We start from the raw sequence: 26,365 nt of genomic DNA, 5'->3' as shown, positions 1-26,365 counted from the left end.
ATATACTTTGTGTGAAGACCTTGTTTCTTTAAAACAGTATCTTTGAGCTTGAAATTTAACTAGTTTGGGGAAAAAAAAAAAGTTAATCAGTTTTACGTTCTGTCCTTGGTCTTGATTAATACGGTCTTTTTTTTTTGAGCAGGTTTTACAGCCACACTGCTCTATTTGTCCCTCATTGCCATGTAGCAAGCCTACTCAGAAATGACAAGTAGACCATAGAGAAACTGGCTACAAAATGCTGCTAAAAGTAAGTATTTTGCCCATATAATCACTTCCGTAAATAACAAGTGTTTAAAGAAAAGTAATCTGAAAAAATGACATTTTTTGAAATCTCCCTTTAAAGAGACACTGTATAAGCTTGCAAATCACTCTCCAAGTTCCTAAGAACTTTCTAAACGGCAGTTTCTGAATTATTACTTTTAAAAAAAATTACTTTTTGCCTTTATTTTCCAGTCTGATGACTAAGCAAATCTGTTAAGTTTTGCTTGTCATTATAGCTCCTGTCGCTCTCCTGGTGTCCTTCTGTAGCTTATTGCCTATGCTTAGGAACACAACCACCCTCAAGAGAAGCCACTTCTCTTAATAGTAGAATTTAATTATTTTATTATTAAAATCTACATTATAAGCCTAAACTGTATGACTGTGTCCATTTTGAAACAGAAATAATTTGCGACAATCTATTCTTTAAATCACAGTTTCTAAATTCTTGCCCCAAAGAGCACACTCTGTAAGTTCCTTTGCTGAATGAATATGGGACTTTTAAGGAAGATGTGTAGACAATATGAAAGAACCTTTCACACAATCTGATTGCTGATGCCCCTTACTACCAGCTTATTTTCTTGCCTTTTTTTTCAGGGATGTAGAAACCAATTTCTGGCAGCTACATCAAAGCGTAGTGGCAGATTTCCCTTTGGAAGTCAGAGCCTGTTTCAAACGTCTCTTTAAGTCCTGCATGTTTGGAGACTTGGGTCGGACAAGGTGGAGGCCTCTTCGTTTCTCTCCGTTGCAGCTCCCGATCATCCTGCTGACCTCCTGGCAGAGCTGCTGGAAGGCTTCATGCACTCCCTCACAGTTCTCCCGAGCTGAGACTTCGTAGTAAGTACCTCCCAGTTCACTTGCCAGCTGGAGTCCTTCTTTGGAGGACACCTGCCTGGCTCGCAGGAGGTCTCCTTTGTTTGCCATCAGAAGCAGGGGAATGTTAGCATTTGGGTGAATCTTGCGGATGTGCTGGTATAGGGGCCGGATGACTCGGTAGCTCTCATATTCTGTGATGGAGTAAACAAAAACGAAGCCATCTGCCCAGTAGATTGAACGGTTTATCTGCTCTTGGCAACATATGCTGTCAGTGTCATCCTGCCGTCAAAACCAAGAGGTGTGAGATTAGAAAACTGAGAACAGGGAGCAGACGGAGCAAACAGTCATACAGCACCGTTAGTTACTCAAAGCTGTGTATTAGTACGGCTGTTGCTCAGCAGACAGGCAGAAACCTCTCTGTTTGCTGGGGGATGCACTGGGGACAGGAGAACGTTCCTCTCTGTGTCAGTAGCATATGACAGACAAGGAGCACAGAAGTGGAGAGGGATCAAAGCCAATCGGTTAAAAATAAGAGAACAACCTAATACTGAAATTGAAAAGTTCATTTTGGATTCTCTGGTAGTAAATCCTTATGACAGCAACCTGCCCTTTTATTGTGGATAAAATTGGGATTGGCATAGTAGAAGCGTTAGAAAATCTCAGCAGGCTAGTCATACTATTGCAAGTGAATGGTTGTTCCCCAAGGTGTTTTTTTATGTCTTTTTCCAATTCTGTATTGGATGTCTCCATGGTTGGGGGTTCTCACTAATTCTGTTAAGTGAAGCCTGACAGGTTTTACTGCCATATAGTTTTCCAAATAATCAGAAGTAAAGTTACTTTGAAAGAGCAATTTGTTGCAAATAGCCAATTACTGGCACTGAAAATGAGGTGAATCTCATTGCTCATTTATGGAGCTGCCGTGGGTTTATATTACTGCTTTGCTGGTCACAAGTTTGTTCTGTCCATCACAGCTCCTACTCAAACAGTCATAGCAGTCACCAGCATGGGGAATATAAAACAGAATACAATACCACAATACTGTGGAGCTTGAAAAGAGATCTGCTCACTTTTCTAGATGACGCTATTTTCAGCTAATCTTCTACCCTTTGTTATCCCTGCTGGCATGTTTCCCAGCTAGATAGGGAGATCAGTGCTGCAGTTATTACCAGTATTCTCGGTTTGATAAGAACTGACATTCCTGTCAATAATCCAGGCTTTCTGGAAACTCGCAATTTCTTCCATACCCAACAAGACACGATACACATTCAGCCCTTGCTGAAGTTGTAAGGAATTAGAGGCTCCTGGGTGTTTTAGTGGGAGTTCAGCATCATAAATAAGAGTCCAACTTTTTTTGTTATTATTATTGCTAAATTCTATTCAAGAAATCTTCATGAACTTTAGTAAGACTTAGGACAGGCATTTTAAATCCTCTCCAAAGCCCACTGATGTCCATGAATGTTTTATCTAACAGTTACTGGCCGACAGAATATGCCCAGTAAACAATTCAGTTCAGGCTGTGGAGGACAGATCCAGCACAAGAGGTCAGATAGTATCTTCCTAAACTGAAACAGGCAACATTTCACATACTTCAACATCATTCAAAAATTGCTTTGTCATGTATGTATGATGCCATGTAAGGACTCATTCCAAAGGCATAAAACACCTGGAAAAGCACTTAGAGGTTTTTTGACAGAAATCTAGTTTGTCATAGGAAAGAACAAAAAATATGTTAAAAATTTAGCCACTGGTCAATATTAGTTACGGAAATTTAAAATATTAGAACATATGCTCCCATATCTATCTATCTACATAACACTTATCTGCCTTTCTCATACATTTTAACAGGATTTGCATGTGCTCAGCAATCTCCCAAAACAGATCACGTTTGTTTAGACATCTAAATATGAATTACAAAGCCTAACTTCAGGAAGCAGAGGTGGAAAAGAATGAGCAAAACTGATTAGTTCTTTATGGTGTGTCAGACAGTTTAAAAGAAGGACCACAGACAAGACCCTTTTGTGGTAAGGAGGAAACAGGGTATCTGAAGGCTCAGAGTCTAAATAAGACTTAAAACTTTCAACAGCAGTTCTTCTGACTGCCCTTTTGATATACCTATTTGCCCTGTACTTATTTCAGTATGGGCAATACAGGCACTGGCCCATCATACCTAGTAATTCTTTGCTCTTGCCAGATCACAGTAATATAAACTTAAATCTTAAATGTCCTTTATTAGCAGCGAAATTGTTTAGAAATTGTTTAACAGATGTCCTGATCATTCTCCTCTCCCCCGCTCCCCACCCGAGGGAAAGAAAAAAAAAAAAAAACAAAAAAAAACAGGGTTGCATAGAGAAGGAAGAAGGAGCCTCACTAGCAGCTTTGCTTGAAACATAAATGAGAGTGAACTCAGCCAGGCCAGGGCAGGCTGTGGGAAGAAGGGCAATTTGCACTGTTGGTGTCTGAGTTGTATCCAATCTGTAGACAATTAGCCTCTTTTCACCAGCAAACTCCTTTATGGGGAAAAAGAACTAATTGCTCTGGCAAGCGTTGGAAAATGTTTTGGGAGAAGGTGTACGTTCAAGGGAGCCCTAATGAGCAGGAATTCTCAGTTACTCCAGCTAGGCCCACCCAGTAGTGAGATGGATGGATAATCCCCAATGGAATGCTTTATTCAGGAAAATCAAAGGCTAATGGGCTACTTTTTAAATGGAAATCTCTGCTCCAGAATGAATTTTGAAACACACAGTCATTTGCCATGTATAGTCCAAGCAGCAATGAATCACCTAACAAAACCAGTTATCTCCTTGCTTCTGTTTCTCTCTTAAACATTAACATTTCCAGTGTGGCAAGAATCCTGAGTGATTCCACATGACTTCCTCCTGAAACGCTCTGCTCAGCCTGCCCACTACAAACAACTCTCTTAAGGATTTTAACAGAAAATCTGACCTATTCTCACTCAGTCTTAAGTTCTGTTCAGGAACAATCCTTTCAAATGATTTCAGATACATTATTTGATGCCAGCAGAGATCCAAGCTAAGGTAAGCATGTCTGTGGGAACTGTTGAAACACTACAGACCTTTGATTGGGACAAAGGAAATGAAACTCCTTCCTAACTAAATTAAAATAGTTCCTGACTAGGAAACCTCAGCTGCTGGCATTACTAAATTTTGCAGAGCTCTGGTTACAGTCTCTGAACTTTAGGGCAGAGTCTTAGTTAAAACAGAGAAATCAGAAAATAAACATGTATCTGGTGTGAGAGGGGAGTTAAATTCATTCACTCCCTCCTTTCTCCAGGGGACAGAAGAGAGAAGGGATTCCCTTTGCTAAGCCTATCAGGCATTCCCTATTGTGCCTAATCACCACCAATAGCTTCTCTTTGCTATGTCTTCTGTAAGCAAGCTGGCATAGGGTCTTTGTACAATTAAGTCCCACTTGAATATTTGGAGGACTTCCATAATGGCTTTTGTTTGCTTTTTAGTGTGCAGAATAAACAAGGTTTCTTCTGCTCTGTGCACCTCTCACAGCAGAGAGTTTGGAGCCTTGTCAAGGCTTTCCACTTCAATCTGCTTCTGGTCGTCGGAGAAAATGGACATGCAAGCTGAGGCTGGGGGAGCTTTGCTTACCCTGTTCTGTAATCTCAGGGTGGAACAGCTCTTCACGAGCACAGAAATGAGCCCATGCTCATGGGTCCACGCAGACTAAACAGGATATATAAAGCTGTCCAGGGCTAGCTTGAAAGTGGATGAGAGATGGTGGTGTTCCCATCCAGACATATATTTGGCCAAGTCTGAGCATAGACTGAGGTTAAAGCCAAACCTAGAAGTTTAGATTTGACGGCGACAAGAGGATGCCTAATTTTACCATGAAATCTCAGCTATTCTATAGGAATTATTGCTCTCCTGAGATTTCCAACATTCCTGTAAAAACAAACTTCATCACAATTCCTGCTGCTCTGACACCATTTTCATCACGTTGTTCTACATGTAAAGCAGATCTTCAAAAAAAGACATCTTTATTTTGGAATCTGTTTGTAAGAATATTTATAGAAACAGGTTCCTGTTCAAATATTAAACCTTGAATATCTAAAATAAGAATAGAAAGAGGGGTATATGTAAAAGCCAACAACTGAGAAATAAGGAATGAATAAAATTAAAACATGAAAAATTAGGGAAAGCATCGAAAAGCACCCTAGCTGGAAATGACAGTTTCTGTGAGGCCTGTCCCTTTGAAAAGAAACACCTTTTTTCAAGAAGAGAGATTCTGGGTGCACCGAAATATGTAAGGTGAGCCAGCTGAGCCTCTAGGCAGGTGAGTTTTCTGCTGCACAGAGACAGAAACTATTTGACAGGAAATAAAACAGGGAGTTGGCAAGAGCAAGCCAGCCTATGATTTTCCTGCTATCTAGGCTTGGGATGTAGGTATGTATTTGAAATAGATTTGGTTTAGTTCTGACTTACTCCTAAAAAGAGCCTGATTTAACCTCTTCAAGGGCTCGTTTTGGTGGAGGTAAGGTACCCCTGTTAGTCTTCCTTTGGGTTTGAGCCCAGGTGTATTTCTGCTGGAATACTAACAGATGACAGTGCTGGCAACGAACAAGAGATAGTAACTGTGTTGTAAAGTACTGATGCACTGAGCAGATGTTTTACCTCCAGTGAAACAAAGGGAGTATCCTGCACCTGTAGGGAGATCTGTTCCCCATCTATGGTGAACTTTCTTGAATACAAAGCACCTGGTGGAAAAGCAAAATCATTAGAGGCAGGGACTGTAACAACAAAGAAAGAGTACATAAAGGCAAAATGGAAGTGTCGAAATCTAGTTTTTGAGGCTTAGGATATGTAGCTGCTTATAGAAAAGTGAAAGGTACCAGGGAGGTTGAGTGGCTGTTTACTTAAGTAAAGTGGTTTTGTATTTGCTGTGTGCTTGGATGTTCCCACTGTATCCCTAGGATGGTATATGGGAAGGGTGGTACTTGTAGTGAGTCAAATACTCAGTTACAGTGGGTGCATCAATCCCAGTCAGGTTTCCAGTCCGTTTTGTTAACTTTTTAAAATGTGGAGGGCACATATTTTTAATCTCAAGCCAAGCTATCCAGGTGTTTACTCTAAAATAGGTGAGCTGCTTCCTATTGCATTTTTCTGAATTTTTTTTTTTTTTTTAAAAAAAGGAAGTATTCTAGTTTTGGACACAGAGCAGGTGAGCATATACAGAATACCCAGATGCTCTTTGGAATTTGTATGACCTTAGCAGTCAGAGTTTGGTTGAAATCCCCAGAGAGTAAATCAGAGTTCTGGTTAGTCTGAATGACTGATACTCAAGGTCAAGCCCTGGCAAAGTGTCTAGGGCTGACCCAGCTCTCATAGGAGCATGACTGTTCTGGGCTTGACCTTTATTTTGGTACTGGAGTGCAGATGAAGTGACAAAGAAAACTAAGTTTTGATCTTATGAACTGTCTGTGGTTGTGATAAGGACAGCTTCAGAGACCGATGTCATCATCGTTTTTCTTTGGAACTTAATGCAAGTCACATGGATGTACAAGAAATGCTATATCTACAGCTGTTGTGTTTGACCTTTCAGAGTTGTCCAAATATAATTGTCATCGCTACATTTTAAATGATGTACTTCATCTCAAACCTAGAGAAATCCCATCTACTGGAGAGCAAGGAATTCAGACCAACAGGGAGGTCGGTTAGTGACAATAATGCTGTCACTTCTAAAAATTATCTTTGTAAGATTTGATTCAGGGAAACAAGTGCTTTTATTCCAGTGGAAAAGATTCTGAGCTCATAGAAACATTTACAATATAAGGAAATTTAATATGGCAAAGTTCACTGCATCTGGATCCAACATTATCATATTATATTTTAATACTGACTCTGTGAGGTAATATAGCCCTCCTGGGAATTATTTATTTATTAAAACACATCAGATTTTAAGCTGCTTAAAAAAGATGGTACTACTTTATGGGAAGATACTGCGCCCCTGAACCAGACAACATATTATTTCTAGTCTGTAATGCATTGCAGAAAAAAGATCAGGTACTTCCAGACGCTGTGCTCTTACTTATACCCAAGTGGAGGAAAAGCATGCTTGAGTGATCACAAATACAATACCACCTGTTTCTTATTTCTGGCATATTTGTTTCTTCTACAGCATGGCTGTTGGGCTGGTAGCTTAATGAGAAAAGCATGTGGTTCTCGGCACCAATCCATTCCAAAGCTCAGAAGTCTGACTTGATCTACGGTCTCCCATAGAAAAGATGAAGGAAAAGAAATAGAAATAGTGCAGGCAACCGTCGAGGTTACTTAGGGTCAGTGAGAGGGAGCTGTGAGGAGGAGCTTTCGGACTGTATTTCATCAGACAGGCAGAGATCAAAGGTGTCTTGTACTGCCATCTCCATTCCTAGCTCACCATTCTAAATCCAGCATGTGTCTCCAAAGCGAAGCAGTCCACTTCTCTGAATCCCCTCCTCTTTCACCCCAAACCTGAGGCGGCCTACGTGTGGGATGTGCTAGTAGGTATGTGCACAGTGATCCCTTCTACAATGCTGGCTGATACAGTTAGCACTTACTTGGAACAGAGGCTGAGAATTAAACAGTCCACATGAGCACATCCCCTGAGGTGTCAGGATTAAACAAGAAACACAGTAGGAGTTTGCATGGCCACTTTGCTTATCTTACGGAAAGAAGACTTCAATTTGGAAGTCTCTCTTGTCATAAAAGACACTGAAAAAAGGGAATACAAAGGGAAAAAAAAAGTTCTGAACTGCCTTTTACACACTTTGGAATTCCTCTGGCTTCCCTGGGGTTGCAGAGAGAGCAGCATTGGGTTTCTGCGGTTTAGTCAATATGCAAGTTGTTCCTACAGTCTGCATTTTAGTATAGGTATGTCCCCAAGCAAGCCTTTTACTCTGATCCTTTTCCTTCAAGTTGGGAAAAAAAAAAAAACAGCTAAAAGGATCATAAATAATGAGGCTTTGATTTATTGCTTTCATAGCTTGAGGCTATTAACTGAAAATATGCACCTTATGGACATCTAACACTGCTTGGCTTTCCTGTAATATGCACCAGTCACAAAATTGAGTAGATTCCTTTTTAAGCTATCTGCAACACTGCAGTAGAGAGCAGACTCACCAGTATTGGCTTCATAGTCTCCAATAAATCTCTTAGTGAGAAAGCGCACAACCAGGGCTGTAAAACAATGAAAAAAATATGGGTCTTTAATGTGAACCAAAGTCAGTCTTTGCAGAACACATGTAATATCTTACTGGAAGAGTTAGTATAATATGAAACCAAGCTAATCTTGCTATTGCTCACGTGCTATTCTGCAAATCCTCTCTGCACTCACACTCACACAAAAAAATAGCAACTTGTACTGTAAAATACCCCTCCAGTTCAGTGAGGCTATTCAGTATAGGGTGTGGAGGGCTGCTTGTTGTGACTGCAGATATAATGATCTGACCTTTGGTTTAAAATAATTTAGAAGAATAACAAGCCAAACCCTTACTATACTGAAACTAATCCCAATACCAACTTTTAGACCCCTGTGCCATATCAGAAGTGTGGCTGATGGATCAAATGGCTCTTCCCAGCCTTAAAAATCCTCAGTCCCCCTCTAATGAAACCCATTACTGATATCTAATCACACCCAGCAAACAAACTGCATGTGCTGTGCACACACAGGTCATGGTGTGGCATTACCTCCTTATTCATCTTAACCTGTGGTGCTTTCATACACAATTGGATTAGAACATTTTCCTTTTTTTGATCTCTTTATAACACTTATATCTCATTTTTGGTCACAGGAATTTATATTACTGTAGTGCTTTCATCTCAGCAGATTCCTAATAATTTTCAAAACCATTCAGTTAATATCTAAATAAAAAGTTTTGTTCTGCAAACAACTGTATCAGAGATTTCATCTAAAACAATCATTTTTCTCACAGTATGTACTGAGTCACCTCTTTGGTACATTTACATGGGCAGCTACCTTCAGCAAGTTACCTAAAAATAATACAGAAACAGCTGCTTCAAATCCAAAGCAAAGAAACATTTTACTGAGTGCTGTGGAACCCCAGATGCAGTAAAACAGATCTTCCCGTAATTATTTCTGAAATCATGAACCGTCTACTCCAAAGCAGTAATGCTTCCTCACCCTCCTTTCTTCTGCTCTCCTTTGGAGAGTAATACAGGAAGATACATCTCCTGCGCTGTTATTTGTCCACAGAGCATATATCATTTACAGCAGGAGAATAAAAATCGCTAGCCCATTTTTTTCTGAGTGGAAATTTAGATGTTAAACCCTCTGCACAAGACCCCGGAGATTCATTTGTGAGTACAGAAGTCCCCACGCACTGGCCGGCCGCACAGACCTGCAGCAAATCCTCCTGGCAAACCAGGCACCGAACAAACAAACATAAGCACGAACTAACTTCAAATGCTTCAGCTGCAATGGTTAAAGGGGTTGGCACAGCCTTGGGTCTATCGGAGCCACCGTCGCAGGCAGCCAGCAGCAAGCAAAGAGCACAAAGGACACCTGTGGGCTTACCTGTCTTGCCCACGCTGCTGCCACCCAGCACCACGAGCTTGATGATTTTGTTGGGCACGCAGTCTAGCACCGGGTACTCTGGTATGGGAAGCAAGAGAAAGTTAGTAGAATACTGTGACATCGTATCCTGAGAGATGAGACGCATGCCAGAAGGGAGAGCTGATCAACTCCAGTAGGAGTTGGGAGAGAAAGGGAGGAAAGCAGCTTCTCGGCGTCTGCTCTGGGCTGTGTATCCCCGGGCAGAGAAGCCTTCTCATTTCATTGAAGTAGCTTTCCCAAGGAACGTTACAGCCACCGGCCTCCTCTTCCCGGTGCCTCTGCTCAGACAGCAACTTTGGAAAGCAAAAGGAAACTTTTTGATCAACCCCCGTGAAAACTGACTCCTCCATTCCCCAGCCAATCACGAGGGAAACCAGGACATTCCTCCAGCCGGGCACAGAGCGTGTGCCTCCATCAACCACGCTCCCTCGCTCCCCGCTTTATCTCCCCGCCGCCTGGTTTGTGTGCTGCCCCTTGGCTCCTTGCTAAAACGAGATTCTTCTGTGTTTCAGTCGTCACAGCGGCAAGAGACAGTCACCCCGGTGCCCTGCTCTAATTCCACTTTGAATCATCCCGTTCTGCCTGTCTAGTTTCTCTGCATTTTCAATGGGCTCCAGCTCCAGGCTCTGTTGTTTTCCCTGTCCTATTGTGTCCTGCAGTTGGGCCCCTTCAGGGTGCAGGAGCTGATGGGACACTCCTCTTCAGGAAAATAAACACTTCCCCCTCCCCCCCCCCCCCCCCCCCCATTTTTCAGACAGCAGTAGGTTTTTTATTCCAAAGTACAAGCTCGTATCTGTATCCTCCAGGATACATTTGATATGCTGGGTTATGCATGTTATTAGTTGTAATTGCCCACTGGAATGTGGGTCAGCACGGGGTTGGGGCACTGCTGTTTCTCTGAACATGGAAAAGTGAATTTAGGGCTGACAACAGGCTTGGGAAGGCTAAAGAAGCCAGTATCCATCAGAGCCAGACAGACGGAATGAAGAAAGAATGACTTCTATAGGCAAACCCGGTGTAGTTTTAAGACAGCTGGCAGCTGCAAGGTCTGTAGAGATGACAGCACGTAACTGTACACGGGCTACAAGCAACTCTCAGTTATCAGGGATAATGGGGAGGGAAGAAAAAGGGACGAGCAGTGGGGAGGGAATGGCCCAGATAAAGGAAAACTGCAAATAATATAAAACAGATGTAAATGAAATTACAGAAAGTACAGTCTGAGCATTCATCTCTGAAAAAACTGGTCAAAAGAGATCTGTAAAGGGTAGGGCTGGCTTTAGACAGCGGTGGGAAGAAGGAAGCCTGGTGCAGACAGCATTCTTCTGAGACGTGTACTCTGCCACGCTGCGTGGGAAACAGAGATATTAACTGAAAGCTAATCCACCCACAGATCTCAGAGACCCGAGTATGCAGATTTCTCCTGTCTTCTGCACGCTCCTACCAGGCAGAAGGTAGGCATGGCTCCTTACAGAGAGGCTGCAGCCACCAGAAGAGCTTTTTCTGTCCAGACGCTTTCATGCAGCTGCTTTCAATCACAGCACACACAAGAGTTCTCCCAAGCAGGTTTTGGAGGCCGGGGTATCACAGTGAGCTAGCACAGGAGGAAGGGGAATCAGGCCAGGTCTCTAGATTACCACCCCTTCTCAAAGCACTGGGGGCCAGGTTTTCAAATGATCTCAATTTCCATGCCAGCCTCACACAGGACCTATGCATGCTGAGCATGACCTGGGTGCAGAGCTTCAGAAAAATCCAGCTTTGGTGCACAGCAGTCCAGTAAAATAAGCACAGGATGCAGAAGATTTATGAATGTATCACTTTTCCAGGGCTTTGTTTCCCCTCTAAAAACCCCTTCTGAAGCTGTATTTGTGCTGAGTTGTTGTGTAAGTGTGAAGGGTTATTACTTTGGCCATCATGACAGTCAGCTGATGAAGAGGGAGAACAAAAGGCCTGGAGGGCTATCCAGCTCGTGGCACTGGGAGGGAGACACCAGATCCTGTGTCTTTTGGGACATGGCCCCTATGGGAACGGTTTTAAATCTTCCAGTGTAAATTGGCTTCCAGATTTTTGCAAACACCCAAACACTGAAAAATCTTTTCCAGGAAATTTCATTACCAGGGTGCTTTAATCTTGCAGAAGTTTTGTAAGAACTGGCCAAATGAAAGGAGGAACATGAAAATGTTCAAAATCTTGTGGTCGATTAACAGGACACTTTGAAATGTGTTGTTGAGCTGGACACATTATAAATTTTAGGATTAGCTAGCAGCAGTATGTAAATGTCCCCCTCCCTAAGTGTAGGATGTTGGAACCCTTATTACCATTTGCTATTAAAAGCATATGTGAGTGAGTAATACAAAGTTATTCATTGTAAGTCTTCCTATAAAAACAAGTGGTAATATATCTACCAGCTTCTTGGTGGCCAGAACAATTTCATCCCAGGGAAAACGGCCAGATAAATTAAGCAATATCATGGGGAATGTTCTATATGAGCAAAGACGTTCCTAGAAGAATACAGGTCTGCTGTCTTGCTTGAAAAGAGAGGCAACACCGTTGACAGGAACAGAAGTAAATGTCCTTTTGGGTTGTGTCAGTGCTGAGGAACTCCAGAAGGATCTCACAAAAGCAAGCACAGAGAAAGCTGGCAGAGGAGCTTTAGTCTAGATAAATGTAAAGCAATGCATCTAGAGAAAAATAACATAAACTATGCTTAAGTGGTGCTGAACTTGGACTTGGCACCCATAAATTAGGAAGGAGACCTTGGAGTCATCAACGGCTGTTCTCTGAGATCATCAGCTCAGTGTGCAACAGAAGAAAAAAAAACAGCAAAATGTTGGAGGGGAATGGAGAACGAGACATGTGGTGGCTTTTTGCTGCTGACATGAAAGCTCAGAGCATCCCCACTGCCAGCACAGTGTGCGATTCTCTGCATCTCAAAACCACACTGGGGGCTGAGAGGGCGTGGAGCCGGGCAACTGAAATGGTCACGGCTTGGAGCAGCTGCTGGGAGGAGACTGGAAAAGCTGCTTGCCATGTGCTTACATGGATGCTGATGCTGACACCCGAGAGGAGATGTGTCGAGGCAGGAATGAAAGACCAGTGCTGGAGGAAATGTTGGACTGCTTCTTTTGGCAGCTGTGATGGCTTCTGGTTGCTTAAAACAAATGTGAAAGCACTTTTAGACTGAATCTTGGAAGCAGACCAATCGATTTCTAGTTCTTTGGCTAATATGGTTCAATCTAACTTTCTGATGCACTAGCCCAGGCTTCTTGTGCTTCTAACCAACGCTTGCATCCACTGCGCGCGGAAATCTCTGTCCAGAGTAATAGTTTCTGATAGGCAACATACACTCCAGAAAGTTTTAAATAGATTCCCAAACTCCTTTTCTTATTAACCAAAAATGATAAATTTGGGGCTCTAATTTGGAAAGAATTTGAGTAAGATACGTAGTAAAAGCCAGAGGGTTTTGTATCTGATCTTTATTTGATTTTCTAGATTGTCAGAATAGTCTTTTCACCGAGTGAAACCATGCAGAAGGATTCACACTATTTAAGATTGTATAACCCTTGGCATGTAGAATAAGAATTGTTTTTAAAAGAGATTTTCATTGTTTGTGTACAATGGGCTTATATTTAGCTAAAAAAGCACATGTTTTTAATTCAAATTCTTCTGGAAAAAACAATAGCTTAAATTAAAGGGAGAATGTTTGCAAAACTCAGAGCAATTTTGAAAACATTTGGATGATTCTGGAGATTTTACTAACCACTCGTTAGGTTGCTCCATGCAAAGATATCTGCCTTTGCATGTTGCACACAGATTACGTTATTTCCACACCAATTTTTTTTAAGATTTATTTATTAGTCTATGTTACTTTTGGCTATGATTTTTATAAGATTTTCTATTTTTATTGTTGTTGGCACTTGTGCATATCTTCAGCGATGAAGCATAATAAAAACAAAAATATTTGCCATTACCATAGTGCTTTTCATACGAGGATGTCAAATTGCTTTCAAAACTGGATGTAATTATTCCTCATACATTTTACAAAAGGAGAAACAGATGAGCAGAGCTAGAGCATCTTGCTAAGATCCCTGCATATTGGGAGGAAGGAGATTGTTCTCACTCTTTCCCCTTCTTCCTAGCAGAAAAAAGAGAAAGAGAAAGAGAAAGAGAAAGAGAAAGAGAAAGAGAAAGAGAAAGAAAAAGAAAAAGAAAAAGAAAAAGAAAAAGAAAAAGAAAAAGAAAAAGAAATTATTCTAAAAGTCTATTTGCAATGGTTACATTTACCCCCAGTGTCTCTCTGATGCTTTTGCACAGTATTTTGACATTATGGCAACACTGCTAGAGAAGCGTGGCACATTTCTGAGCAGATGTGTGAAGTGTGGTGTTGGGGAAATGCCACTTGCTTTTGCAGGTGCTGGGATGAAACTTGTAGCTGGTTGCTCCTGTAAACACCCCCTGCTCCTGAACGTATTCTAAACAAGCACAAACTGATATTTGCAGCTTTGTCTGACTCTTTGTTGCAAATGTGAGGCCCAAAGGCCAGCTCTCACACTGCAGAGCTTCAGCACTAAACAAAAGTAGCATTTTTACCACCTTTTGCTCCCAGTAACCCAGTACCTCCTAGCCCGGAGGGGCAAATACAAAGCACCTTTGTGGCAGGTAAGACAAAACAGTGCTGAATGTGATGTGCATGGGGAGCAAGCCTTTCTCTATGTGTTCAGGATTGCACCTTGTGCTGGGGCTGATTACAGGTAAAAACATCAAAAATTAGGCAATTGTGGCTCAGCAGTAGCCTCAGAAGTTGTCGTTTAGGGACAAGACTGTCATTTTAGCACCATATTTGTACCCAGCAATAAACTGTTCCGATCCTGAGGCTAGCGGGGAAGGAAGTGTCCTCAGATGCTATTACGACATCTGTGGTAAATCATATTTGGTTCTATTTTGGGTTGTAAGGGAGGTGATCATTTAAATCTACAGTTAAATCTGGTTAAACGCTGTACAGATTCCACTATTTCTGTATTTCCTGTCCCTAATTCTGTTGCATTGCTGTTCATGGAAACCCTGTAAGTTGCATGTGTCTTTTTTCACTTTTAGTGTATTTTTAAGGATATTTTTTTAGATTGCGGAACACTCTCCCCTGAGATCCTATAGTAGATGACGTGGGAAGTACAGCGTGTATAAGAGAACATCACTGCGGGCGAGCAACTCAAATAGAATAGAAACATCTTGGCCTCATAAAATAGTTTGTGCTTTGGAAACTGAACCAGCTCTTCCCCACAGATATTCCCACAAGGTCAAGGCTGAAGCAAGGGGTGGCATGTGGAATCGGTCCTGTTCACGGTGTGTTTCATGCGCAGCATAAGCTCAGGGCTTCCTGTGATCTTCACCAGCGCTTTTCAACAGCACTTAATTTATAGGCCACCCGAAATATTAGTCAGGTTTCTTCCAGGTTCAACACAGAGAATTCTGTACATTGTCATCGTTGGGACAACAAACGCTTCCACCCATCTGTCTCCACAAGGGATTTTTTCCTCTGATAGGTATTTGCTTTTGGTATGCGGTGTGTGAAGTGCTACATAGTGACTGGGCAGCATTTTTCACTCCTTTCCTGCTGGGTGTACAATAGACACTGTTAACACAGCGCTGTGCTCTGAAAGGCTCCTTTTTGTGATTTTGCTGAGACGGGGATGCATGGTGCAGAGCAGCAAACAATTACTTGGTGCAGAAACAATGGCCATCTCCCTCATCACGCTGGATGGCTCTGTATAAACCTGCCTGTGGGTGCTGACGACTGCTGAAGACATTCTTGGGAGAAGATGAGTTCCAGATGATCCTTCAGGACTATTCAGTGCCCCAGTGTCCATTGCCTTCCTCACTGGGAGCTTGGTGACGTCCCCCAGCTCCAGCCATTGCACCATTGTGGGGATGTAACTCCAGCTTGGCCTTTTAATATCATGATTCCGGCCTTCTGACATCATGATTCTGTGATTCTTCTGCATTCAGTTTTGGGCCCCTCACCACAAGAAGGACACTGAGTCGCTGGAATGTGCTCAGCAAAGAGCAACGCAGCCGCTGAAGGGACTAGAAAACAAGATGTATGAAGAGCTGCTGAGGGAACTGGAGGTGTTTAGCCTGGAGCAGAGGAGGCTGAGGGGAGACCTTATTGCTCTCTACAACTGCCTGACAGAAGGTGGCGGCAGGAGGGTGCCGGTCTCTTTTCATAGAATCATAGAATCACAGAACCATTAGGGTTGGAAAAGCCCTTCAAGATCATCTGGTCCAACCATGCCCCTACCACCAATGTCACCACTAAGGCATGTCCCCAAGTACCACGTCCAACCTTTCCTTGAACACCCCTAGGGACAGTGACTCCACCACCTCCCTGGGCAACCCGTCCCAATGCCCGACGGCTCTTTCTGAGCAGAAATGTCTCCTTTTTTCCAACCTGAACCTCCCCTGGGGCAACTTGAGGCCATTCCCTCTAGTCCTATCACTAGTTACCTGTGAGAAGAGGCCGACCCCCAGCTCCCCCACACCTTCCTTTCAGGTAGCTGTAGAGAGCAATAAGGTCTCCCCTAAGGTGACAAGCAATAGGACGTGAGGCAACGGCCTCAGGTTGCACCAGGCGCGGTTTAGGTTGGGTATGAGAAAGACTTTCCTCACAGAGAGGGCTGTTAGAAGGGGCTGCCCGGGGAGGTAGCGGAGTCCCCCATCCCCGGAGATGTTTCAGAGACGTGTGGACGTGGCACTTAGGGACGTGGCACTTAGGGACGTGGCTCAGCGGTGGCCTTGGCAGCTCGCTGACGGCTGGCCTTCATTCTGGGGGCTCTTTCCCAAGCTGAAAAGGCAGCGGGGCGGAACGCGGGGCGAGGCGGAACCCGCGGGCGGGCGCGGCGGCGCGCAGCCGGCTCCGCTTGGGCGCCGAACCGGCGGCCCCATTTGGCGGCTGCGCCACCCGCGGCCCGGCTGCCGCTGTCAGTCGGGCGGCGGCGCAACATGGCGGCGGCGGCGGCGGGCGGATGGAGGCGCTGATGACGGTCCGGAGACTCGCCTCCATCTGTACCATGGTGGGTGAGCCCGCCCGGGCCGCGGCTCCGTGGGGACACGGGGCTCCGGGCTGCGGCTCCCGAGGCTGCGGGGTGGCGAGGCCCGGCTGGGGAGGGAGAAAAGGGGAAGCCCCCGGTGTGGGGGAGGCCTCAGATGCTGGGTCTGGGGTGCCCTCAGAGGGTGCCTGCAGCTGAGGGAGCCGGGATTCTCCTCCCCTCCAGCTCGGCCGTCGCTTTTTTTTTTGTGGTAACTGCACCGTTTAAGGTTATCGTGAAAGGTTTGTAATCGTGTTGGGTGAAAGCGTAGAGCAGGGCATGGTGCGTGGAGCAGGGCATGGTGCGTGCTGCTAAAAACACCCAGCGACAGGCAGGCTGCTAACTGCGTGGTTATGCAGGGTTTTTAATGAGGCTACTTTGTAAATAGAGGTCAGCAAGTGGCTTGTCCAGCTCTAAAGCACAGGTGGCTCATAGTGTAATATCATATCTCACTAAGGATATGCCGTCTAAACACACTGTATTTATTCCTAGTGTGGGGAGTTTGAGCAGTACGAGCTGGTGTAGGGGTCTGAATTGCCAAAATCCAACATAAGATCAGGCTGAGGACATGGGTTTTAGTGGCTCTGTACCCCCCATCTCCAGTACTCCAACCGGTCAAACTTCAGTTTTAGATCTTGTTTGAAACAGTAGCAAAGCAGGCATGGGCTGCATCCTCAGAAAGGCTGCAACTTCTGCTACTTCTGACCTGTACAAAGAGAATAAGGGTTTTCCATTGCCTTTCCATGTGGGTACTGACACCAGTTTTGATTCACCTAAGATCCATTTGAACTGAACTGTAGTGTTGTTTTACAAAGCTTGGTGTTTGGAGAGTCATAGTAATACTTGTAACGAGTTTTTTTTTTTTTAATTAAGGCAATGAGTATCTGATTTAAAAAATCAATTTAAATATTGCAGAAGATCACCCAGAACTTCATACTTCGCTCATTTCACTAGATTTCCTTTTTTTTTCCAAAGCAGCTTGTACTTCTAATTGCCCATCAGAAACACAGGTGAAATTAAGGTCAGGAGAGGTGGCTGAATCACGCCTTCGTTGCGGAGTTCCGTACCCCAGAGGCAGGCGATTGACTCAGTCCCATACAATATTTTGGATGCATTCCTGAGATCAGCTGACTGAGCCTCAGATTAAGAGGGTAAACGTAAGGCAGTGCATTTTCCTATGACTATGCAGCCAAACCTGACTACAGTCATTCATGTGTTTGTTTTTAGAGACTTTGTCTATACATATTCAGTCTGGGATACATTTTTGCACCCGCGCTTACCTTAATTTTGGTTGGGACCTAGATGAAAGCTAAGCAGATACTTGTAGCCTATTAATGCCCGTTCTGAAGTAATATTTATTTTTAATAGAAGATGTCTAGCAATTATGTTTTCATCCTGTTGCAGCTTTGGGGTTATAACCCCAATATTGCAACTTTGTGATATAAGCATTTTGTCAGATGTTATGGATTTTTTCAGCATAAGTGTTCTACCTGCCTATGTGGCTTGGATAAACTTCCTTGCAATGCCACTCTATCTTTTCCTCAGCTACCATATAAAATGTAAGGTTCTGGGTGCTATGTTTTAAAAAATGAATTGCTTTATTTGCATCTACTTCAATGTCCAGTAAGTAAAAAATACCATTTGCCTTGTCACAACGTGAACGCAAAAAATGTAAGCCTTCTTTGTAAAACCATTCAGTTACTTTAGCACAGTCCCTTTAGGAAACTACTTTCTCGAGAATTATGCTAATCTGTGCTGTCCGTACAGTACTTGACATGCTTCTAGTAAAACATGCAGTTTTTACCAACAGTTCTCGTCATAGAACGGCTCAGGTTGGAAGGGACCTCAAAGATCATCTAGTTCCAACCCCCTGCCATAGGCAGGGACATCATCATCTGTACTTTGGGCTAGAAAGCTGAAACACACGTTTATGTCGTTCTCAGACCTCAGTCAGTACTGTAAGGGCTGGTGTTCCTGACTTACCATTTCAGACACTCCAGTATTCTGCAATCTCTCTTTTTTAAAAACTGAATTCTGTGCCCAAACTCATTAGCAGGCAGTAGTACGTTTGTAACTTGAGTTCGATCCCCCCTCCTTAAAATAACTCCCGGGTTTTTGTAGTGTGGATCACCTCTCCTGTGCCTTCTGATCGTAGCGTTCCCGGTGTGTGAGCACCGTCCCTCTTTCAGCAGTTGCATAACATTTGTGTGGCAACTACGGCGTTGGGAAGATTGGAGCTCACAGGAAAATACGTGGTAACTTGAGAGTGATTCATCGCTTGGTAAGGATGCTGACACCATATGGCGAGGCACATCCATAGCCAAGAGCTACCAACTAGAGCTCTGGTTCTCTGCTCTGTCCCTTTGTCTTAATTTTTATTACCTGGCCTTTGTCTTTGTCACGGACTCTAGGATTTCTCATTTTCTTTTTGTAAGTCACAGCAAAATTAAGTGGCAGAATGAAACAGAAAGACTCAACAGAAACTGTTGAGACTTTTTTTTTTAATCCCCTTACCTTCTGCTTCATGAAAAACGCATAGCTCCTGTTTCAAAAGTATATTTAAACCGGTATGTTTCTAGTTCTGTGGTGTATGTGCAGTCATGGACAGATGTGAATCCTCTCTTGACTACAAGAGGAAGGAGGGCTGAATTGCCACGGGTCTGACTGTGTCGTCTGATCCAGAATGCGCCTGCTGTGCTCCAGGGCTGTGACAGTCAGCTGTAGAAATGAGCTTACCAGTCAGGGTCTTTTGTGGCATTGACAATAACCTTTTTTTTTTCTTTCGTCTGTATAAGCAAATCAGAACGCTAGTATGGAGCAAAGTAAGAAGCACAGAGATCTGATCTTTTCCTCTGCAGACTTTGTGAAAAGTCTTCAGTAAGCTGTTAACAGAAATATTGGTGTTTCTTGGTAGGCTAATTAGGGACACTTCCCCTAGATTCATGTCTAATTGTTTGCTAAACCAGCAAGACGTGCCTTATGAAGAACTCAGATCCAGTATACAAATTGGTGGTAGTTCTGCTCTACTCCTCTGAATCAGTGCAGTGAGGATATAATAATTAACTTCAGCACTAGAGAAGGGATGACTGATTCATTTGTAAGCAATACATTTCCATTTGCCACCTGAATAATTTGCATTATTCAGTTCAAGCAGGGCTTTCATGTCCTGGATGTATACCGTGTGCCTTCCTGCTGTTTCACCTATATTTTGAGACGTTTGTTTTAGCTTTAACAGAGAAATGGCATTTATGGCTGGGAAGGTGTCACTGAGGAACTGGAAAGAAGGGAGGACAGAAGCCAAACTAGCTCAGCAGACTTCTGTTTCCAGCAGTGCTCTGCTTCTTGATTTGTTAAGTTAAAGGAAACAAATACTCATCTGTGTACTTAATGCACACCTTGAGAATGCCCTGCTTTATAGTAGGGAAGGAAAAAGTGTGTGTAACTCTTTGCAAACTAGTTGGTAGGTCACGCTGGTTTTTCTGCTTGTGCTCTAGTTTAAGGCTGGGTGTGCGGGGGGTGGTTATCGATGTGTTCTCCGGATCCTGGACTTGTAGCAGCGTGGAGATGTGAGCCTGTGCCTGGCAGGCAGAGGGCCTGCATCCAGCAGCCCAACAGGTGGACAGTGGGCTGCTTTCTTCTGAAGGCTTTTTAGGATTTTATGCAGGAGTCCTGAGCTACCACATAGGTAAGTCTTTCTGCTGACCTGGTGTCTGTTGTGATCTCAGATCGTTCATAAACTTTAAGGTTTAATGCCGTTACTATCTCTGGGAAAGTGAGAGAGCACAATTGTTGTGCCATGGAGCACTGAGAAACGTGGGGGCAGTGTGTGGTTCACTGAAACCAGGTATGAATTACACTAGAGGATGGGTACTAGAGGAGCTATTGCAGTTTTTAAAATGAGGTATGAATACTGGGGAAAAGGTATTAAAATAGCAGAGTGAAGATTGTTCAAGAGATGCTTTGTAGAATCTTGCTTGTTTTGTTCTTTAATCAGGATTCAGGAGAGATGTTTTGAAGACAGTGAGTACCTGTGTGTGTATACACCCACATCACTTACTGGCTTGTACATTAGAGAGTGCACGGCTTTCAGCATTTGCTCTTACAGATGTCAGTCCAGAAGCTTCCTGGACTTGTTGCCAAAGTAAAGGGCTGCACTGTAGGTCATCATGTTTTGTTTCTGGTACTTTATCTTCTTAGCTCCTTTCCTAGTGGATTATCCACTTAACCTCTCCTGCAGTGCTGTGAATATACACACCTTCAGACCCACCAGTGGGCCTTGTGTCTGTATTTTGTGCTATTATCCCGAGGTTTGTGCCCTTCTGCTGGTCTCCTTGTTTCCTTCAGCTACAATGCATCAGTGCCTGTTTAACCTGTACGTGCGTAGTGCCTGACGTTACAACCTGCTCAGAAATCTGTAAGGTTAAGTCTAGCCTTCTGTCAGCACCCACATCCTCACGTCTTCCAATATTGTTTGATGTGTGAAGTTCACACTAAATCTCATTGGCAACTCACAAAAGAGCGATGCTGGTGAGCACTGGGCTTTGAGTGCACCTGTGGGCCTGTGTGTGTTCCTATAGAGGGCCAAAAGGTCCTCAAATACCTGAGAGCTGTCGTGGCAAGGCATCTGCTCTTAAATGTGTTACTGAGTCAACTGAGAGAAACCCAAGGTCAGGAGGAACCTCATGGAGCTGCCTGTGAGCACTTAGGTAAGCTTGGAGTCAGTGGCTAAGGAGGGAGAAATGAATTGCTTACAGTACCGTGTTACAAAGGTACAGAAACTACTGCTTGGAGTCCTGACTTCCAAACCCTAATCGGCGTCGTTCCTGTGTGCTCTTTTAACTGGAGCCTGGCTTTGCTGTCTAATTTTAAAGAGCATGAAATTATGGAATTTCGCAAGTGCGTATGACTTGCTGTACCTCAGTAAGTGAGGCACAGATCCTGTGGACCTTGCAAGACCAGCTCCTAATTACATAAACATCTGTATGAAACAATTTACAAAGCACTCTGGTTTAATTTACTTAAAAATACTTTAATTAAAACTGTACTTAAGGCTTGAAACACTTGGTAGTAGTAAATCCATTTTGAAACACAGCATTTTGTAATTTCCCGTCGGTCTCCATAACGCTGGCATGCTCCGTAAGTTTTACTCCCTTTTTACTCCTTCCAGAGCCACCCTTCCCTGCGTGCACTTTGTGCAGACTCAGAAAATTCTGTAACATTTAAAAGCGTGGAGTTTGGGAAGTCTGCGGCACTCTCGTACCTGCACCTTTCAGGATTATCAGCTTGTTTGCCTGCATAAGCATGCTAAGTGCTGGAATCCAAAGTTCAATTTACCGCAGTTTGCTGTGCTGAGGACGTGAGCCTTCCTGGCTGCGTGAAAGGGATCATTTCAAAACTGAAGTCGTAGCGTGAGGTAGCTGAGCTGACGGCTCTCTTTGTCTGGCTTCAGTGCTACACACAACCACTAAGTTTCAGAAGAAGGGGAAGTAGTATCTAATTCTGCGTTTAGAAAATCATGGCTCTACGTTTTATCAAGTGTTTCAGAAATACAGCCCCAGGTTTGCTTCCCCCTCCGCTCTCCCACACGGTGATTTTAGTAGTCCTGAAACTGGAACTATTATGACAGCGAACGTAGCAAAGGAGATGCAGGCAGAGTACAAAAGGCATTGCTGCGCGAGGATTTCTTCCCTGAAACGTTCTGAGTAGTGCTGGCCTGGCCTTCTTGTTCATTTTTCCTTTTGCTTTTTGTTTGTTCACTCGTTCAAAATCACTCGTTAGTCATGCAGCTCGTTTAATGAGCTTTTGTCATCTTGAGGGCTGTTTGGTGGTGCCCCTTGGAGCCTTTCTGCCCAACTTAAAAGCCACTTCCTGGCTTTTTTTTTTTTCAAATGCCACATCTTTTCCTGCTCTAATTCCTTAAAAAGAAAGGGTCAAATGAGTAATTAGTGGCTTCAGCAAGGCTAGTGCACCAGATCTGTTCTGGATACTGAAGTCCCTCATGGATCCCTTCCTCTTTTTTTGCCTTTCCTGAAGGGAAATGTCTTCTGCAGGCAGGTGCACGCTGTGCGCTCAGTGGGAATCAGCTGGTTCCAATCCAGAAGCTGCGTTCGTGTGGTGCTGAGCCCAAGCTGGTACATCTGAAGGCATTTTTGTTTCAACAGGCTGCTATACCAGCCGTGCTCTGCAGCTTCTGAATGTGCAGCTGTAATGGAATTCTAGGCATAAACTAAGCTGCAAATTATGTCATTTGCACTGAATGATATTAATTGCAGTGGGAAGAGGATAAAAGGTTTGCATAAAAAGCATACAACGTTGAAACCAATGTTTTGCACTGAGCTTAAATATACGTACATGGCAAGTAATTTATCTTAGAAAAGAGTCTGCAACTTCAGATTTCCATGGACTGTATGGAGTTGGGCATGGAGAGTTTTAAATTAACTGATTCTCTCTAGCTTGTTAAAAGTAATCTGGTGATGAGATGGGTCTTGGGTATATTTTAGCTAGCAGAGCAGTTGAAGGATACGTGCAGGCATAGGAAACTGCAGTTTAAACATCATGCAACATACAGATAGGATTTTTTCGGGAACTCTGAGAGCAGTAATGTGTATACTGATGGCTTTAGGAGTTACTCTTCTGAAAATCTCCTGCCAACTTCAAATAAACTGTAAATGAAGCATCTAAAAGGATGGAGCACCCCTAAATAAGCTCAGCAATGATCTACTTGGATTTCTCATAGATTTTAACAAGTTCATTAATGTTAAAAGAAGTAACAAACTGTAAGTTCTTGGTTGCATTTTTCTGAAAATATGAGAAGAGCTTCACGGTTCTGTTTACTTTCTCATATTGTACTGTAAGCAACTGCGTCATCTTTGCTAGCATTTAAAAAACCACTACTAGTAGTTGTTTGGCAAGTGCATTGCCTGTTTAGGTATCTGTAAATTTCTGCGTCCTTCTGAGAAGGCAGACAAAGTATTTAGTATTTTGTCCCTTTGTGTTGAGCTAGTAATGAAGCTACTTATAAATCCATCAACAATCTGCTGTTACATGGGTTTTCCTGTGTAATTTCAAGAATGCTGCATAATGCAGAGCATGTCAGAAATGCTGCTTGTACGGTAGCCGCCTTCAGTGAGTATTTCAACACGTGTTTTTTTTTTGTGCCTTCAGTTATTCTCTCTTCTTTCACCGTAGTTTCTTCTTTTTTTTTCTTATTGTACTTCTCTCTTCCAACCTATTCCATAAGTTTGCCATCTCCACAATTAGGAAATGGACCCAGTTCCAGATAGCCACAGAGTTGTGCTAATGTAAGACATTCCACCCTTCCCTCAAAGCAGATGTGAATCCGGCACCCTCCAAAATGTGCAGGACAGCTGCCTGAGCCCTCCTTGGGTGCTTAGTCCTTGAGAGCAATTCAGCTGGCAACAAGAAATCCCGTAAACTACTCTGCCTCCCCCCACCAAACCCACAGGGTGTTGCAGAGGGGGCAGTGGGATCTTCCTGCTCATAGCCCTTTCCCTTCATCTGCTTGGTGTGTTTTTTCCTACTTCATTTCACAGCTTCAGTGCCACTCTGCTCACTGTTTGCCCAAGCAGCAGTGTGGTGTTGACCTGATTATTTTTGACAAGAGTTCTGAATAACAGCAAGGATACTGACCCGGGGTTGTGCTAATTCTGATCCTTTTCTTGCAGAAGCTATGGCAGCAGCTGCTTCGTGCTCAGGAGGTCTGCTTGCAAGCTTATCGAGATAGTACGGCACTGCTTTTGTAACCATTCCCACATCTGTACGGTTATCTTCATGGCTGCAAGAAGCAGATACTTATAAATGGAAGTGTGAATTCTTCAAACTGTGAACGTTGTTAATTCGGGATAAGAAATTTGACTTGTAATGTTGCTTGTTCTATAATAATCCATTTGTTTGCAGCTGAGTTTTGCAGAGGAGCAGGACTTGCGTGAATTTTAGTTTTTAAAAAGAAAGCAGTGCTAAGAAGGAAGAGAAGTAGTAAGTTGAAGTAGGAACCGTGAGGATGCTGGGCATGTGGATTTTGTCACCTGCTGACCGTGGTTCAGCTCTGTGCAGTATTCAGTCACTCCCAGCTGTTCTGCTGCTCATCCGTAACCTCAGAAGAGCTCCTCAGCTCTGGGCCTCGTAACTGTTTCTGCCCTAAAGCTACCTGTGTATGGTGGGTAGAAGAGAAGTCTGTCAGTGTTTTTTCACTTGCGTGGTGCATCAGACTGGATATAAAACTTTAAGGTTGCTCTACTGAGCAAAAACGATTCAGTTTCCAAGTTGGAAGACTTCATAGATCTCTCTGGTTTTGAGGGATTATGCAGTTAAAATTTCAGCTATGCTGTAGGATCACTTCCTTTGTGATGACTTGCCTAGCTAGCTACCTCAGGTAAGGGGTTTTGAAACTAGTCTTTTCACGTCCCTTTTTGCACTACCAAACTCCATGAAACCTGCCTTAGAGAGGTTTTTGTGCTCTTGGGGTAAACAAGAGTTGTACTCAATCCTACCTTCCCCGTATGTCACGCATATCTAATGTTGGTGTGCTGTCCTCACCAAGCTGATATGAAAATTGGGGAAAAACTTGAATATTAACAATTCCCTGTGCTTTGTTTGGTTCTTTAAATGTCAGCATGTGGGACTTTTTTTTTTAAATGGGTATTCCTCATATTTTCTGATGGAAATCAGTGAGCGCAATTATTCTTGGAAAGTTCCCTCTTCTAAGATTCAGTATCCACAAAGTAAAATGACTGCAGCTATAGGAGAAAACGTTTTGTTGTCTGTACGCTGCTGGGGTTTTCTTGGCTGCTGTTGGCAGTATTTATTATGCTGATAGCTCAGAGGGGCCAAGCAGCTTTCCCTTTCGCTGTTAGTGCCAACCTGTGCAAACCCAGTGAACTGAGCTCACTCTTTCTCTAGGCTCAGCCACTTGTGCCCGCAGTGATGTGAACAGCATAGGGGAGGTCCGGCAAAGTGCGGCCAACCTCTGAGACATCGTTTTAAGGCACGGTAACTTCTAGAAAATTACAAGTCCTGATTTCAGGTTGCTGAAACTGCAGTTGTCACCTCTCCCACCGCTATGGAAGTGTTGAATTTGCATCGCTGAGTCTGGTTACAGGAGTAGATCAGTATTACCACTTCAGTTAGACTAGGGGGATGGCTTTTTTTTGGGTGATTGTGTTGACTACAAATTTGTGTTTTCTGTGTTCTCTCAGAACTACTGCGTACAAAAAGTTTTATCTCTGCCCAAACCAGAGCAGCAGTTCCTTGAGAGCGTTTCACGGGCCTCCTAGAAGTCCCAGGGATGTTCTTTTGAGGTTTTTGTGGGATGTGTTTGTCTTGTGATAGCATTGAGAAGTCAATTCTGATCTTGTGCATTAAACTTGTGCATTTAGCTGCATTTTATTGTACAGTGCTTGCTTAGCTTTCATATGCCAAGAAAACCCAATTGGTGTCTATTAGTGATTTTTTTTCTTGACGTTTTTATTGCTCCCACAGTGTGTGTCATAGTTTAGCAAAACAGTATTGAATGTATGTAAAACAATAAGAAAAATCAAAGCTGTAAGATGCAGAAGGGTTTCTCTGTGGCATGCCAGCAGAATTACATCTCCTTGATTCTTCAAATAACCGAA

General features: G+C 43.3%; 2 protein-coding genes across 4 annotated transcripts in view; one reads left to right on the top strand and one right to left on the bottom strand.

Annotated features, from left to right (window-relative positions):
• Positions 1–242: 242 nt before the first annotated feature.
• Positions 243–10,139, bottom strand: LOC118245564 (ras-like protein family member 11A-like). The gene is made up of 4 exons (XM_035541871.2): positions 9,616–10,139; positions 8,202–8,258; positions 5,718–5,800; positions 243–1,353 (listed from the first exon to the last, which is right to left on the bottom strand). Exons 1-4 carry the CDS (start codon positions 9,758–9,760, stop codon positions 886–888), a joined length of 753 nt encoding a protein of 250 aa, XP_035397764.1. The 5' UTR covers positions 9,761–10,139; the 3' UTR covers positions 243–885.
• Positions 10,140–16,556: 6,417 nt separating this feature from the next.
• LOC118245563 (ubiquitin carboxyl-terminal hydrolase 12-like) overlaps positions 16,557–26,365 on the top strand; it is a 30,886-nt gene continuing 21,077 nt past the window's right edge. Inside the window, exon 1 of one of the 3 annotated variants that reach the window (XM_035541864.2) lies at positions 16,557–16,718. In XM_035541864.2, coding sequence (XP_035397757.1) covers positions 16,671–16,718 — 48 coding nt within the window. In that variant the 5' untranslated portion in view covers positions 16,557–16,670. The remainder of the gene's footprint in view (positions 16,719–26,365) is intronic. The other 2 variants (XM_035541865.1, XM_035541869.2) reach the window with 2 other exon arrangements.

Source organism: Cygnus atratus, chromosome 13 (genome assembly GCF_013377495.2).
Source record: "Cygnus atratus isolate AKBS03 ecotype Queensland, Australia chromosome 13, CAtr_DNAZoo_HiC_assembly, whole genome shotgun sequence".
In the NCBI taxonomy this organism is placed as follows: Eukaryota; Metazoa; Chordata; class Aves; order Anseriformes; family Anatidae; genus Cygnus; species Cygnus atratus.
Note: the sequence above shows the minus strand (reverse complement) of the source record. Positions and strands in the feature narration are given on the sequence as shown.